This window comes from Echinops telfairi, unplaced genomic scaffold (assembly GCF_000313985.2).
Source record: "Echinops telfairi isolate 266 unplaced genomic scaffold, ASM31398v2 ScPeMD7_7468;HRSCAF=8506_1, whole genome shotgun sequence".
In the NCBI taxonomy this organism is placed as follows: domain Eukaryota; kingdom Metazoa; phylum Chordata; class Mammalia; order Afrosoricida; family Tenrecidae; genus Echinops; species Echinops telfairi.
The window spans coordinates 2,388,457-2,404,951 of NW_022111370.1; the positions used below are offsets into that span (position 1 = coordinate 2,388,457).

Below are 16,495 nucleotides of genomic sequence, written 5' to 3' on the forward strand. Positions count from 1 at the left end.
TAAGCAGCGGTAAGGTTAAAGGCAAAGGTTGAAAAAGATTATGGCAGCGCTTAAAAGAGAGATAGGATGAAGCAAGGGGGAAGTTCGTGTCCACCAATCAAATCACTGCAAAGCCCTGGTCCAAGATGCAGAAAATTGTTACATGTCTTGCAATCACAATACATTCCGTCATTTCAGCAGCGCAACTCTCTGCACCAGTGTCACAGTGTGGACAACTGCCGGGGCTCTCTCTTTGTGAAAGCAACATCAACAACAAACAAACAAAACTCATAAATGTGCAGGTTGCTTTTTCCTAAAGTAAGTCCTAGAATCCTTTTTTCCCTTGTCCATGTTAACTAGAGATTCCTAATAGCGAAGGGTTGAAATTTTAACATCGACTTTCCAAATACAGGAGCATATCATTGACTTTGTAGCAAGTACTAAATGTATCTACTTTAAATGGAATTTCTCGAAAGACGTATTCTTCAAGGATTTTGAAACTTTATGTCTCTCTAAATTATTTATGTTTCTCTAGCCCTCCAGCTCCACCGTAGGCAACCATGTAAATCAGAATACGCTGCTTGACTAGTAAGTTAATTACCGAGGTTTTTATAGGCTGGACACACACAAACACACAAAGAAAAGCAAAGTCTGAAGAATAATTGTAACTTGATAGAAATAAGGAGAACATATCATATTCTACAGAGTGCTAGCCTAATGCTCAGCAGTATTTTGTAAATGAGAATATAATTCTTGCTTCAAAGGAGGCCCTCTTTTATGAGATTTTAATAACATTCAATCTGCCCTGCACTCTGAAACCATGAATAATATAGAAAGCAGGCTTGACGGAGAAGGATTTTGAATTTAAAACTTAAAAAAAAAAAATAAGAAGAAGAGATCTTTTGTTTGTTTCCGTTTGAATTTTTAAAAGTACTTTAAATAAGTAAATATTCTAAGGTACTTGAAAATGAAGTTACATAGGCAGGTAAAATTGGGGGTGGAGGGGAGAGAGAGAGAGAGAAGAGAAAAGAGAAGAGAAGAGAGAGATTCTAATAACGCTTTTGGAAAAATATCTTTGAAGTATTGTTGCATATGTAGCTGCTCTTGCCTGTAAAGACTGTATTTTACATGTGTTCTAACTATAGATTGCCCCTTCATAAAACATCAAGAATAAAGGCATTTCAGAACATCAGCAATTGGAAACCAGGAGTACTCTTCAGGAGAAAGATGAGGCTTTCTACTCCTGTAACGAATTACAGACTTGGAGACCCACGGGGGCAATTCAACCCTACCCCACAGGGTCACTATGGTTTGGAATCAATTCAGTAGCAGTGAGTTTGGTTTTTGGCCTTGAATCTCTTTGTCAAAATCTTAGTGCATCTGAATTTTCCTATGAATGGCATCGCCCCTATTCCCCTATGTAAAAGGCATTAATCATGTGATAGGAAAGATCCCCCAACTAAATAACAGTAACAAGGGTAGCAACAACTGCAATAACAAGTAACTCTTTTCTGCAGGGTCCTCTACTTGTGAGCCTCACATTGGAACCAGTTTCTGGAAGCACTAACAGTAGCCCCAAACCCAAACTCACTGCCGTGGAGCCTATCGTAACTCACAGCAACACTATAGAACAGGGAGAACGTCCCCTGTGGGTTTCCACGACTGAGCATTTTTACTGGAAGGGAAAGCTGAGTCTTTCTCCATCTGAGCGGCGGCTGGTTTCCAACTGCGGACCTCGCTGTTACCAGCCTCCTGCATCACCCACTGTGCCACCAGGGCTCCTCCAATACCATCACAGTGGTAGCTGAAAAGATGCACAATGTGGACAACAAACATTCACAATGAACTCACTAGTGATTTCAAATGGCTTACAGTGAAACTGCCAGCATGCAGTTTGAATCACAGTCGAGACGCACTGTGGCCACAAAAGCCCAGAGTTCAATTGTGAAATATTGTAATCTATTAGTCTGGAAACCTTTGAAATAAGCACACCGGTTTCCAGTTAATATAAAGGAGTATTTTGGAGGGGATGGGGGGGAAACCCGGTCAAGGTTAAACTGTTTGTCTTCCTTTAAAAGTTCATAATGTCTTTTGTGTCTCTAGGACAAAAAGAAATCTCAATGAAACTCGGAGATTAAAACCTCCCAGGAAACCAACAATAAAAGCAGCTAAGAATTTCACAAGTTTTTGTTGTCTCCCCCTCCCCCTTCCCCCCTTAGGTGTTAATTAAATGATCATTTAACACTGAAATGTAAACACAGCATTTTCATCTCCTGACAGCACAGCCTATTATAAATCCGGGGTAATAAAAGTCTTGGTGTTAATGCCCTGAACCAAGTTTCTCACCGCACTCTAAGACAGCTTGTCGTGTCTAAGGTTAAGCATGGAGGCACAAAACAAAGCTTGGGCCTACTCGACTTCCAGCCCAATGTTCCCATCGCCCAGTGACCTAGGTAACACTTGGAGTATAAAGAATAAATTTAATTTCTCCCACATTTTGTGCGGATTAGAAACAATTGTTGGCCAGCAATGACTTTCTCTCCTTTGGATTCTTTTTTTCCTGCCCCCTTCCAGAGTCCTCCTCAGCGGCTAAAAGAGAATTCTGATGGTTTAAGACAGAGAACAAACAGAACTTAAATTAGGCTTTTTTCCGTTGTTGTTTTTCAATCAATTGGAACTGTTGGAGGGGAGGCAATCAGCCTCTCCCTGGGCCCCTCTCAGCTATTCACACACTTTGGCTTTAATCTTTCCCTCAGAAAAGAAACCGATCCTGATGGGGCAAAGTTATCATTTTTTTCCATTCTGTGTCCATGCTTATTATTTCTCCTTTCTTGAAGGGTGTCCTTTTTTACCTTTTAAACAAGTAAATCAAGTCGCCGGACCTAACTGTGCCCACCCATGGAGGGCTGTTTCAGGGGGCACAGATATCCTCCTAATACCGTCTCCCACCCGCACACTGTATCCGTGTCCAAGAGCGCTGCCACCAACTTGCCATCTTGTTGTTCACGACTTTCCTTTCCTACTGCCGCCCACATGCTTCTTCTACCAACAATTTGTCATATCATGCAAGACTACCTTCTCACACTGGAGGCCGTGGTGTGTGTCAGTCACTGGGGCAACGAGCATGCTTCCGCACAGTAGGTCATGAAGGTGGCACACACCACATTCATCTACAGCTGGAGTGCTTGTGACAAGCATCGGAGGTAACTGACCACCCACCCACCCACGCACATATACACGCCTGCAAAAAAATAAAACAGAAAAGAAACTGGAAATAGTCCCAGACTCAAACCGAATTCATTACCCAATATTAATTGACTCAACTAATGTGTTCAAAGATTTCCATAATTTGTCGTGTAAAAACACAGCTAGAATTACGTTTGCAGTTCATTTAGAGAGTAAGGAATAATAAAACGGATAAAATCTTATTCATACCTAAGAGCAGTGGGTTAATTAGCTCATGTTGTTTTGACATGGAAAATTGTAATTGAGGGATAAAAGTGTTCTTTACCACTTTTGCAAATGCTCTGGATAACTTTCCGAATGGTCTTACCTCTAAACTCCAAACTCCACAGCCACGGAGTTGATCCTGACTCACAGTGACCTTGAAGACAGGGGAAACTGTTGCACAGGATTCCTGAGAATGGAAATCTTTTAGAGAAGCAAACAGCCTCATCGGTTACCCAAGGAGCCTCGGGTTGATTTGAACCACCTTGGGACCTAGTGGTTAGCAGCCTCACCCACCGCTCAGCCCCACCCGGGCTCCTCATTGCAACTATCCTTTACCTACAGGTTACAGAGTTCCCACAGCACAGTCTAGCTTTTGAACATTTAAATTCATGTCATTGTTCTTCATTTGTCCATCGGGAAAGCATATAATTAAATAGCAATCTAAACACGCAAGCCAGCGTAAACTCGCTCTCCCTAGCAAACGCACTCTCCCTAGTGCAGTAACTTTGTATCTAACCCTCATTTAGTGTATAAAGGAGACCTAAAATTTCTGTGAGTCAGCAACGGGGAGAGGGTGAAGAGCTCTCATTAGGAACATCAGCTTGACCATAAGACATCTGCCGTGGCCAAGAATTGGCGAGAGATCGAGGAAAGGAGGAGGGAGGATGGTGCGGCTGCATTTTATAAGTCCCTTGCAAATAGTCAACACCTATTTATGGCTATGACACTGAGGATCAATGGAAGCGCAGGGTGCAATAGTGTCAGATAATCTGCTGAACAGCAAGGACATCTGAGTCACAGTTCTCCTCACCACACTGTACAGAGAGGAGGGTGTGCTATCAACCTCACGGCTATCCCTCCGGAAGGGTGGCGCTGTTCTCTTTTAAAACAAGCTACTTTTGTTTTCTGCCTGCCATGGCAAGTTGAACAAATTCTGAACAGTCTGGTGATGCTGTTTACCATCGTCAGGTTGTCTAACTGCCTTCACTCTCTCTTTTAGCAATGTTCTCTTAGAATCTGGCTTATGGCTCCCAATATCCGCCAGAAAATCAGTGTTACGAATACCTCCCCCACTGCCCCGTCCTGCATTGAAACATAGAGGGAGATTTGACTCAGAGACAGCAACTGACTTCTAAAGGTAACAAAGTCAGTCACCTTAAAATGCTGAGCGTAGCATGCCACTTCTCACGTGATACAGGTGAAGTGATTTTTCACCGCATCGTTGAGCATAACGCTAACACATTGAAAATTACTTCAGTATGCCTAAAATCCCAGGAATGAAAATTCCTAGAAATAACATGTATGTAAACATATGTGCAGATAGAAATAATGCATATATAAATTCTACTAGTAATGTGTACGCAAACTTCATTTCCACAATTCTGATCTTGAGGATTGACGGACAAATTACAATGGCGTGCATGAGAGACAAGGCCACTTTCATCCAGTCAATTCTGACTCATAATGACCCTGTAGGGTCGAGAAGAACTGCCTCTGTGGATTGCTGAGACTATAACTCTTAAACAAACAAAACAGTTTCATTGACTTAGAATCCACATATCATACAGCTCATATTAGGAAGAGTCATACAACCATCACAGCCTCATCTTTCTCCCTCCAAGAGGCTGGTGGTTTCGAACTTCTGGCCTTCTGGTTAGAAGCCAAATGCTTAAGTCACTGTGACACCTGGGTGTATGAAGGGCAAGTGGTCTCACAGGAAAAAATGGAATTAAGAGATGATACAATTTTCCCACAGATTGCTTTTTAAAATCCATTCCCCCACCCCCCTTATATACAACACTATCTTTTCCACATTGAAATCATATTCTTTCAATTACATATCATAAAGCATAACCATTCTCAATCAAGTCTCTGGATTTTTTTATTTTTACAGGTCAGGCATGAGCAAGAGTCCACTCCCACAAACACCTAGGTCCACCTCTCAAACTGTCTTCCACTCCCAGCCTCTCTCACGAGCTTCTCCAAGGAGAATGTGGTAGACAGCGCGCCATGTACGTCTGGGAAAGTGACGATTTCACTCATCTCGGTGGAATGGGGTTGAGCTTTTTGTACTTTCTTTTCCTTTGCAAGGAACTTGGCTGTGGCTGTCACCCTCAGAGAGCTGGTCAGCTTTGGGGTTTTTCCAGCAACAAGTCTTCCCCATCTCTTTGAAGTTCGAAACTGTCAACAGCGGGCCTGGCAAAATCTCAAATATCATCTTAATCTTTGTTGGATTTAAAACCTCTCAAAGCATAGCGGGGCATGTTGATTTAACACACAAATGGACCACCCCCTCCCCAGCCCAATGCCTTGCTATACTGTCTCATGGGAAGTTCTCAAACTCAAAACTCACTTCCGTACAGTTGGTGCCCACTCACAGCAAGCCTTAAGGGAAGGGCAGAACTGCCCCTGTGAGTTTCTGAGATTGGAACTCTTTACAGGAGTAGAAATCCCTGTCCTTCTCCCCCAGCGCAGCTGACGGTTCTCAACTGTTGATCTTGTAGTCCAATTCGTAACCACGATACCACCAGGGTTCAGGGGAAGCAGTCATGATTAGTCTGAAGTGTATTCTCCATATTGGATAATCAACTTTTTGTCTATCCCTTAAAAAGCCACCTTTGCTTTGGTAAAGGTAATCTTTGAGAAATTAGTTTTATTGGCATATAATTCACATATCGTGCAACAATTCAATCATATTAAGAAGAGTTGTGCAATCCTCACCACTACTAATTTCAGAAGATTTACTATTTTCTCACACTCAGTGTTATTAGCTCCCCCTTTACCCCGCAACCTCCCCTGCCAAGCCCTAGACAATCATGAATCCAGTTACAGTCTCTATGGATTTACCTACCTGAGATTTCATATACAGGACGACGTATGAAACGAAATCAAGCAACAGACAGAAAAAAAATCCAACTACAATGAGAAAATAAATCAGAAAAACCTCAATCGAAAAGAAAGCAGAAAACGTTACAAACAGAAACAACTTTAAAATGGGGCAAAAGGGAGATCAAATAACAAAGTTGTCCTTTTTTGGTGAACGAGTCTGCCTGACTTTCTGACTTATGTTCCAAGTAGCCAAGTCCCCAGTGCCCAACCAACCATAGGAAAACGAAAACCTGGCATGAATACGAACGACAGAACTTGTACTTTTTCAACAAGGAAAGTTAACGGATGCCTGTTTGCGCCCTCTGGTTTTGGCTCTTTGTTTTCAGAAGGCAAGAATCAACCTGTGAAAACAGCTTAATCATCCCCCTCTGCAGAGTGGCACTCTTCACCACCGGAGCTAGTTCCTCCTTGCACCAAATTCTGCCGCAGACTGACAGGCCAGCTCTCTGTGTGCAGCATCCTTCACACACAGAGGAGCTCTGCAGGCTGGTGGCACTGCAGCTGGCCTGGCAGCTCTCTGGTTGAGGAGTGGTGTCAATCTGCCAGACAAAAATGGTCACCCTGGAAACTGTAACCTGCCATTCCTGCACCTCAGAGGCCCGATTCAGTGTGGCAGGGACCAAGCCTGCCAAGCAAGAGCCAAAGGACGCAGAGGCTGTACTTGCAGGAGAGCTGGCAGTAAATAATGCAAAAGGAATTTTTGCCCGCCCCCATGACCATCCCCTTGCTTTTATTCTTGCCTCCAAGACTCCTTTGAGGCCACGCTGACACGGAGGACTATTTAGAGGGGTGAGCGTTCAAGTTGTACACCGTAATATTAAATGAAATTGCAATTTGCTTAGGTGCAAAAATAAATCATGTTGAGGGGGTGATCTCTCCTGAACCCTTCTTGTGTTCCTAAAACCCACTGGGAACAAACATTTAATTAGCCGGGTTATCCGTTACATTTAATTTGATTCTCCATTATTCATAATGCCTTCCCAGAGTTACTATTTGCTCATTCAAGTAACAAACCCTTGAACCCAACATAGATTTAATTCAATACATCAAACACTTACTGAGCGCTTTCTAAAGGTCAGGCCTTATTCCAGACCCAGGGGGTGTGCATTAAAAAAAAAAAAAAAAGTTTTTTTAATACATCCCAAACACCATTTAGATACAAAATCCGAGCAAAAGAAAACAAAGACAATACTAGTTGACCCAGTTAATAGTGGGCAAAACGGAGTGGCGACCTAATGAATATTTCAGACTCTATTTTTCTGAATCCTCTAAATTTTTCTTGCAAAGAACATGTGTTGCTCTTATAATCCAAAGAAAAAGAAACAAAAACCAATCCATTTTCTATGAGCGAGAAATAGAAATCACTTTTCTCTCTACTCGTGAGGCTGCAGAGAGTAAGTTTTAGCCTTAATAAAACAGAAGAGTATAAGTTTTCCTCGCAAAACTCCAGTTGATTCTAACTAAAAATGAAGAAAAAAACAACAACAAGAAAACAAGTTTAATCTGAGAAATAAAATTAGAAGGTCAAAACCTATGTCTGGGATCCACAGACACACCAGGCCACACAAAAATAAGAACATCTTGGTTTAAAGGCACTACTGAACATGTCAGATAATTTACTGACTCGAAAGCTCTTTTAGGGGAAAAATAAGAGGTAGCTGAAAATGTCCATAAAAAAACAAAACAAAATGCCTGTATCTTTTAATTCCATATTTTCTTCCCGTTTTCTGAAGTCTTCTCATAAACATTTGAAAAGAAAATGAAAAGCTTTTACACAAAAACCTATTGAGAAATCAGTCAATAGGGCACGCAGAGCTTTGATTTGACCCTGTTTTTGTTCTGTTTTGTTTTCTTGTGGGTAGAAGGGAGAGAAGCAAACTTTTCTGCAGTCATTTGCATATTTCAGCTCGTGTTACAAGTGTGGGTAAATATGATAATACTAAATATATATATAGCTGAATAAACTGAAAACCACAAAGCAAATATTTATACCCAAATGCCTAACCACACTCCCGCCAGCAAAATTCCTCTCCAGCCAGCGTGCCACACTCCAGTAGAAAGGTGCGAATCGCTTAAGCGGTAAGCCAGCTTTCAAGATAGATGGTCTCAGGAAGATGGGTCTCCACCACCCATTACAATCAGTCACTATCCATAAACATCCATCGTCACCATTTTCAAAACCCACAGCAGTCTCTCTTTAGGCAAAGCCCCATCCCAGAATGCTCTGAAAAGCCTCTTCTTAAGGCACTTAATAAAATGTCCTCTTCGGTGCAGGATGGAAGTCCAACCTGAGCTTTGGAGGAGGAGGAAAGCGAGGGTTGAGCAGTAAAGTTGAGGAAATGCTCTGACTTCTGTTTTAAACTCCGTCCGATCCCATACCTTTACTTACACTTGCCGTGTGTCAGCAAGTGCGTGTAATTTTATGACACTGTCCTGGAGTTTATGCAGAGTTGCTATTGTTTTACAGAGTCCTGTTAATGGGCTGGATCAACGGTAATGCTATTTAAACCCGGCTCCAACTCCAGCAAGCGCAGCTGCAACTGCACGACTCTTTCTCTGAGCAAACATCTTGACCTGAACACGGAGTGCTCTCTCAACCCGTCCAAAGAGAAATTGGATCAGACAGCAAAGGAAAAGCAGATTTGGCCGCTAGCGGCAACCAACCGTGTCAAATCATAATCCGTATACAGCACGGCCTCCTTTCCTTTTATACAGCATTGAGAGTCTGCAAAAAAAAACAAAAGCATGTAGGCGCCTTCACCTGGCATCTCATTTTCAGCCAAGAGTCAAATGGTGATTATTCTTGATAAAAATGCGAAGAAAACCTCCGTGAAGAAGTCCAGGGTATCAGGCAAGCTTTCGTCGCAGCAAACAAGAATGCATTCAAACCTCAGTGCATGAACGAGGATAGGAAACTGGCAAACTTTTCCACTGGCGATAGAACAGGAACAGAGAGTATTGCGAGGGAGTAGGAGATAGCATGCATGAAAAAAAGAAGCCCCTTGGGAACTCATTGGCAGGGTGCAACATTTATAACAGAAAACAAGTTTTTAGGTTTGGGTTGGTTGGTTTTTATGGGGGACGGGGGATGTCTTGCATGAATTCTAGATTAGCCTGGCTCTACTGCATTAAATGGTCGGCATCAGTACACATGTCTTCAGAAGTCTGTGCCAAACCAGTCCAATGTTTTCCCTAGCTCAACATTTTCCTCCTCTATTTCTCAAAATGTCCTAGATTCATTCTTTTGGTCAGGCATGTCATACGAAAGGTTTATTTTCATACACATAGTAGAGGATATAATTTTTTTCATGTGCTTTTACTGTAGGTAGGGTTGTACACATGTTTTATCGGCTACAAGATTTTTTCCTTGATGAGCTACTCACTCAAAACACGCAGCCATCCCGTAGACGACTGAGGCACCTGTATCTGAATTTGAGAATTTCGAACTTCCAGCCCTACGCTCATTCCACTAGCCAGACCCTCAGCTTCACGGGATTTTGCTCATTTGTTTATTAAAGACTCTTTATGAATTTAATTAGCAATCGCCACTATGTATAGTGGCCATGGTAGCTTAGAAACATATACTCTCCAGAGAGATGTCCTATTTCCAGTCCACTAAATTGAATTCAAGCCAGACAACAGTTCCTCAGCTCCAAAGGTGACCTGAAGTTTGAGGATGAAGGTGAAATTCACACCCCTCCTTTCTGATGAGCTTCGGCCTCTGCCTCGGTCAATGTCAAAACCTAATATCAGAGAGTAAGCCCCCAAGAGACAACCTTTGGACTATCAGTGGATTCAAGTGGCCCCTCTTATACACGGTCCCATCTAACAAACACAACCTACGTCCCAGAGGAAATCCGTTGCACCGTGCAGGCACAAAATAAAGCTAGACACATGTTCTAGCTGTTGGTTTTCCCTGTTGGTGCTGACAGATCTTTAATTAAGTTTTCTTTAATATTGTCTTATAGTCAATGTCTGCTTCAGTTTTACATTAAAGTTCTCTAATCTCTTGTTAATAAAAATCCTAACAGAAGCAAACAGAGAATCCCTGTGTCCAATAGAACAGAGGCTTCCAAACTTACTTACTTCATTGGCCTGCAGCTTCCTTTCAAGGAAAACAGCAATGGAAACGAACAGCACACAGCTCCTGGCAATAACACTCTGATATCATTGCCTATAACCCAGGAGCACGTGTAGCAGGGGTTTTTGCAGCCCGGACACTGGAACCTTCCAGCCCCTCCTCAGGGGGCAGCATCACTCAGTTGGGAAACTCACAAAAAAATAAACATACTGCCATGGAGTCAATTCTGTCTCGTTGAAGAGTGACAGCCTGGGGAACACAAGGGAAGTTCGGGTGGTGGGTTTAATCATTTCACCTTCAGAGCACACTCCTTCCATTTAAATCCTAGTTTTACATCTACATGGAAGATGCCCTAACTGCCATGCCTTGTTTTAATATATGCAGATGGGTAGTAAGGAAACAGTGTAACAGAGACCACAATCCCCAACCCTTGAAGATAATTTTTGAAATGTATACCTGGGAGTAAAATATTGCTCTCTTCCCATCCAGAGCAAAGGAGAGTGAAAAAAAAAAAAGTTTTAATCCAGGCAACAATTAGTCCCAAGTACTAGTCCACCATGAGCACCACAATCTCTACCTTAGCTTGAAACCAGAAGAACTAGATGGTGCCCCACACCGTGACTGGTTACTCTGATAGGGAGGGATGTAGAAGGTCTTGGAAAGAAAGGGTGAAAAGAAAATGTAGAACAGTTAAAAAAAAAACCAAAAAACAACAGATTGACAGATCTGGCCAGAGACTATGGCCTTAGATACCTCTCCAGTCTGGACCTGAACCCCACCCCAACAGTCACCCTTCAGACAATCAACAGATGGGATTAAAGAATACCAGGGAGGTATGTGGTCCTGAACCCTCACCCAGACCAGACTAAAAGGGCAACATATGCCCCAAACAAAGGGGCAGAAACAAAGGGAATAAGGAAATAGAGGGAGAAAGCTGTTACACGGAGGCACCGCAGCAAACGCCTACGACAGACCATATAGACATTGTTCAATGAGACATGAATACGCTTGGCAAACGTTCACCCAGGACACAATTTTAAAAAAAGGGGGGAGGCGCGAGAAACCATCCATGTGGACCCTTCCCAGAAATGCAGCCCAAATATTTAAGTAAGTCACTTACTATACAGTAACCTTTCTTTTTATACAGTACACACACATAATCCTCACGTCCGATTTCCTTGGCAAAATGGGCTCTTGAGACTTTGTGTTTGAAACAAGCAGCCGCAGGCTTTCTTTTCTTTTTCTTTCAAAGGTACTTACGTTGGGCCCATTCAGCAGCAGGGGACAAGAGGAAAGATCCTGCTAGGTGACTTTGACCAGCTTTACAGCAGGGTTCTCAACCTGTGGGCCGCGACCCCATGGGGGTCAAATGCCCTTTTGACAGGGGTCATCCGATTCATAACAGTAGCAAATTGACAGTGATGATGTAACAACAAAAATAATGTTATGGTTGGGGGCTCACCACAACATGAGGAACTGTATGAAAAGGTGTCGGCATCAGGCAGGTTGAGAAGCACTGCCTTAGAGGAACCTAGTCAGGAAAGTCAGACTCCTGAGAGCAGAGCTGGGAGGCAGCTGGCGGCGACATCCTCTTTGCCTACTGGGAAGGTTTTCTCTGTGTGGAGTTCAGGTGCCGGGCCGGGTCCCAGCTAAAGATCTTGGCTACAAAGGTTCGGGGCTCCTCCACTATCCAGGTGGGGGCCATTCTAAACAGGGTCTCTCTACATCCCAATGCTGTTGTTTTGTTTCCCCAGCCATCCATAAACATCAGTAACCACTGTTACTAATTCTTTCCCAGCGCTTTTTTGCTTATCTCCCACCTGTACAAAACCACTCATAGGCCTGAAACTCTCTTTTTAAAAGCCTGCACGATATGTGTCCCCTATTACAAGCGAGGTCACTGAACAAGCAGTCCAGGGAGGAAAGGCTGATTCTGCTTAATGTTCACATTACGCTCCTTTCAAAAAATAACCACTCCTTCTAATGGTCTCTGACGTGTTTGATACAAAAAACTGGCCCTCCAATTATTCATGATGCAGACAGAGTTTGGAATTCCGGCACAACAGGAAAAAAAAAAAATCAGTAAAAGGGCCATTTCCAGCCTGCTTTAAATGCCTTACAATTATATTTCCAGACAAATGCACATGGCAACTCAAGTGCACAAACATTATCCCAAAAAGCTGGCACGAAGAATTGCAAGATTTACTAGCAAATCCAGCAAGCTTCATCTTAAAAGAGGAAACATGGTAGCCACCCTTCCCCTCAGCGTTCACTCAAAATAAAGTAAACCTCCTCACCATCACATGAACCATCAAGAAAGGCATCATGACAATGACATATGGATAAACCAACAAACACTAACCGAGAAGTAAAAATAAGCCATCAGAAGCACGAGCAAAGCCATCCTATATTTCCTTAGGACAAACGAAAAGCCAAAAGCTAATTTCGTATCCATGAATCTATTGATGAATAGATTCCAGGAAAGACCACGGAAACAGATCCAGGACGCATTTAATAAAACATAAGGTTAGTCCCCAAAGCAACCATAATGATCTGTGTTTACTTACAGTCTGTAGAGCTTAGACGTCCCAAGAAACAGCAACTCAGGAAACAGCTGAAGGTGATTTCTATTTAAACGCCTTTGGAGAAAAACAAAAACAAGGCTTAGGTTACAAAGCTCAAACCCAACAATGGGACAGTGCAGTGTCATGCCTCATCCTGTAGTTGAGGGAGGAAAGAGATGACATTCAGGAGAATTCAAGCATTGCGAATCAAAAGGTGATTCCAACTCGCTGCATGGCACTTGAGAGCAATTTTCCATTGTTCTTATACTCTGATGAAGATGGTAGAAGCCTGAACTGTATACTCCAAACCTATGCAGCATCAGTCAACCAGAATATGCACAGGGACAAAGGGTTCCTATGACTCAGATCCACAGGTCTCAGTCTGCAGAGCTTGCCAGCCAGCAGAAATACCAGAGGAACTAGTGTCCTAAACTAATCCAGAAGTGGCACGTCAATGGCCTACCTATGCCACCAGGGCATGATGGGAGATAGAAAGTTCTAGTGCAGGATCTACCCATCTAATCGGAAAAACTCAGACCAAAGTGTGAGCAAGCGTCTCGTGGTTTCTCCCCAGAGGTAAAATTGGTAGAAAACTAACATAGTTCCTACCCTATCCCACAGATCCCAACAACATCAGCCATCGCTCTGCGTAGAATAAATAATGAGAAGCTTAACGAATGTTTGTTTAATATTTAACTAATATGGGAATGTTTATATTGCAAATCTAACAGGTTACATGAATCGGAATCGATTCAATGGCAGTGAGGTTGGCATTTCTGGTTTACTGAGTAGCCAAGAGCTTGTGGAACCGGCAAGCACACTTGTGGTCGGCATATTCTGACCTTGATGTACTCATATCCCAGTCTCATATGCGGTTTTCTAAATAGTTTTATGGGGGTTATACATCAAGTACCATACAACTTAATCTTTCAATCACATTAAGAAGATTTGTCTACCCAACTTCACATGGTCTTAGAAATGTTTTCCATGCATGTGAATATCCCTCGTGTTAAATCCCATATAGATGCCCTTGTACGTCAGGGTGTTTGTACCTCAGCACACTGTCACATTGGGTTGGATAGACCTTTTATGCTGGGGCTGTCATGTGCATTACAGGATATTTAATGGCATCCTTGGCCAGTAGAAGCCAGTAACACGTCTCCGTTGACAACAACACACACTTTGTCACATCTCCCCTATGGGGCTGGATTAAACCACTATTGTTGTTGTTAGGTGCCATCGTTCCGACCCATAGCGACCTTATGCACAACAGAAGGAAACACTGCCTGGTGCTGCGCCACCCTCACAATGGTTCTTATGTCTGAGCCCACTGTAGTAGCTAGCCACTGTGTCCATCCATCTGTCAAGGGCTTTGTTCTTTTGCACTGCCCCGCCACTTTTCCAAGCATACTGCCCTTCTCCAAGGATTGCTCTCTCCTGACAACCTGTCAGGAGACCACTGCAGCCTCGCCCAAAGAGGTATCCCAAAGTTTAGAATCAATGACAACAAACTGATGAAAGTGTACACGTCAATGATTAGCAGATGGCTCTGGCCCTAGAAAGGAGCCCTGGCGGGGCAGTGGTTAAAGGGCTCTACTGCACACAGAAAAGTTGGCAGTTTGACCCCACCCACCACTCTGTGTTCCAGAAAGATGTGTTCCCGAAAGATGCCCAGCCGTAGAGACCCTCCGCGGCAGTTCTATACTACCCTACAGGGTTGCTACAGAGAAAAATGAACTCTAGGCAGAGGCCTGGACTTAGAACAGCTCCAGAGCAGAGAAGGCGTGATCTCAAGACCCCTGTCATCCTGAAGAAACCAGAGACACTTCTGAAATGTAAAGATCAATTCCTCTGGAAAACCAAGGACTCTCAGTCCTGACATGTGCCAGGGGTCAACAAGTGGAGACCAAAGCACATTTTTTTCCATCTCCAGAGGGCAGACATGACATGCTCAGCAATGTATTCCACGTATATTCAAAACAAAACAAAAACTCTCCGGCATCAAGCCCATTGTTTTGACTCAAAGGGAGTCTGCAATACCCTGTTGGCACAGTGGGCTATGCATTGGGCTGCTACCCATGAGGTCAGCAGTTCAAAGCCACCAGCCCTTCTGAGAGAGAAAGATGAGGTTTTCACTCCCATAAGATTTGCCGTCTTGGAAACCCACAAAGGCAGTTCAGTCTGTTCTATTGTACAGGGTTGCTATGACATATATTCAAGCAAAGGTTATCTATTTTGCTTGGGGGTGTTTCTTTTCTTTATTTCTGCTTTATTTTTTCCTGCAATGAGTCTCATAAAAGGGTGAGGATATGGATTACTAAATTTCAGGGAATCTTTCAATTCTACAATGCTGGGATGTGATAAGGGTAGCCATGACTCTCGTTAGATAAATCCATATCATTAAGAGGCTGGTCATGTAGAGAAATGTCCTCAGCATGTAATAAAGTGTATACAAATGGAATACAATATGCTGCTACAAGTAGAGACATGTTAAAATCATGGTGAAAGGGTGGACTCGCTGCTCGCTCACACTAAACTGATGTTGGTGAGCAAAGCACACAAGGAGGTTACGTGGAAGTGAAGTCCAAGGCTCGTGCTTCTGCTTGGTTTTGTTCTCTCCCCGGCAATGGCTCCGAAAAGAAATGCTTCCGGGATCTGTGATGATGCCATTTCAAGAACAGCTTAATTATGACCTTGTTATATTTTTGATTCAAAAAAACCCACAGATGAAAATATTCACCCTTGGGCCAATGGGACTGTTTCTAGGGAAGTCACTACTTTAGGAAAGAATGCACTTGTCCAAGAGCCAATACAGACTCAGAGACTGGCAAAGATGGCCTTTCACAATCAGACCCCAATGTCTGCGTCAACTAAGTGTCCACGGTCCACAATTCTCCAGCCACCAGGAGTGTTTCCTTGCTCCTGAGCCTTGAAAGTATCTCAATGTGAGGGCCAGTTTTCTCTCCTTATCTGCATGGTACTTCTTACATCCTCTGTGAAACAGGACGTCCTCTGACACTCCTACAGAGAGTTAGTCTCTCACTCGGATAGTCTCACTCTTAAAACCTGTTCCTCACTCCGACCCACCATGACCCTCTTTGTACATAGTGAGAACCCTTCACACTACATTTATTTGTGTATTGATCTCTTTCTCAGCAGGCTGTGAGTCTTCGAATACAAGGACATATCTTGATATTCCTTTCCTTCTTCCCAGACACTTGTGAGGTACTTAGGAAATATGGAAGGACTGATGGGGCAGTCTTCTGTGCTTCTGGGTCTAACTCAGCACAGCCCCAGCATACGCATCTCATACTAGACTGTGGGGACCACAGTCAAACACTCAGCTGCCAGTCAAAAAGTTGCAGCTCAAACCTACCCAGCGGCTTTGCAGAAGGAGGAAGAGTGATCCCATAATGATCGCAGCCTCCAGAACCCATGGGGCAGGCAGTTCTACGGACACACAGGGTCATTGTGAGTCTGAATCTGCTCAATGGGCTCTATTCACAGCAACTCTTTTCTGGCCTACTCCTAC

General features: G+C 43.2%; 1 protein-coding gene across 1 annotated transcript in view; it reads right to left on the reverse strand.

Moving 5' to 3' along the window:
- SLIT2 (slit guidance ligand 2) overlaps positions 1–16,495 on the reverse strand; it is a 407,728-nt gene that overhangs the window by 376,936 nt on the left and 14,297 nt on the right. The window contains exon 4 of the mRNA XM_045284385.1: positions 12,967–13,038. Coding sequence (XP_045140320.1) covers positions 12,967–13,038 — 72 coding nt within the window. The remainder of the gene's footprint in view (positions 1–12,966; positions 13,039–16,495) is intronic.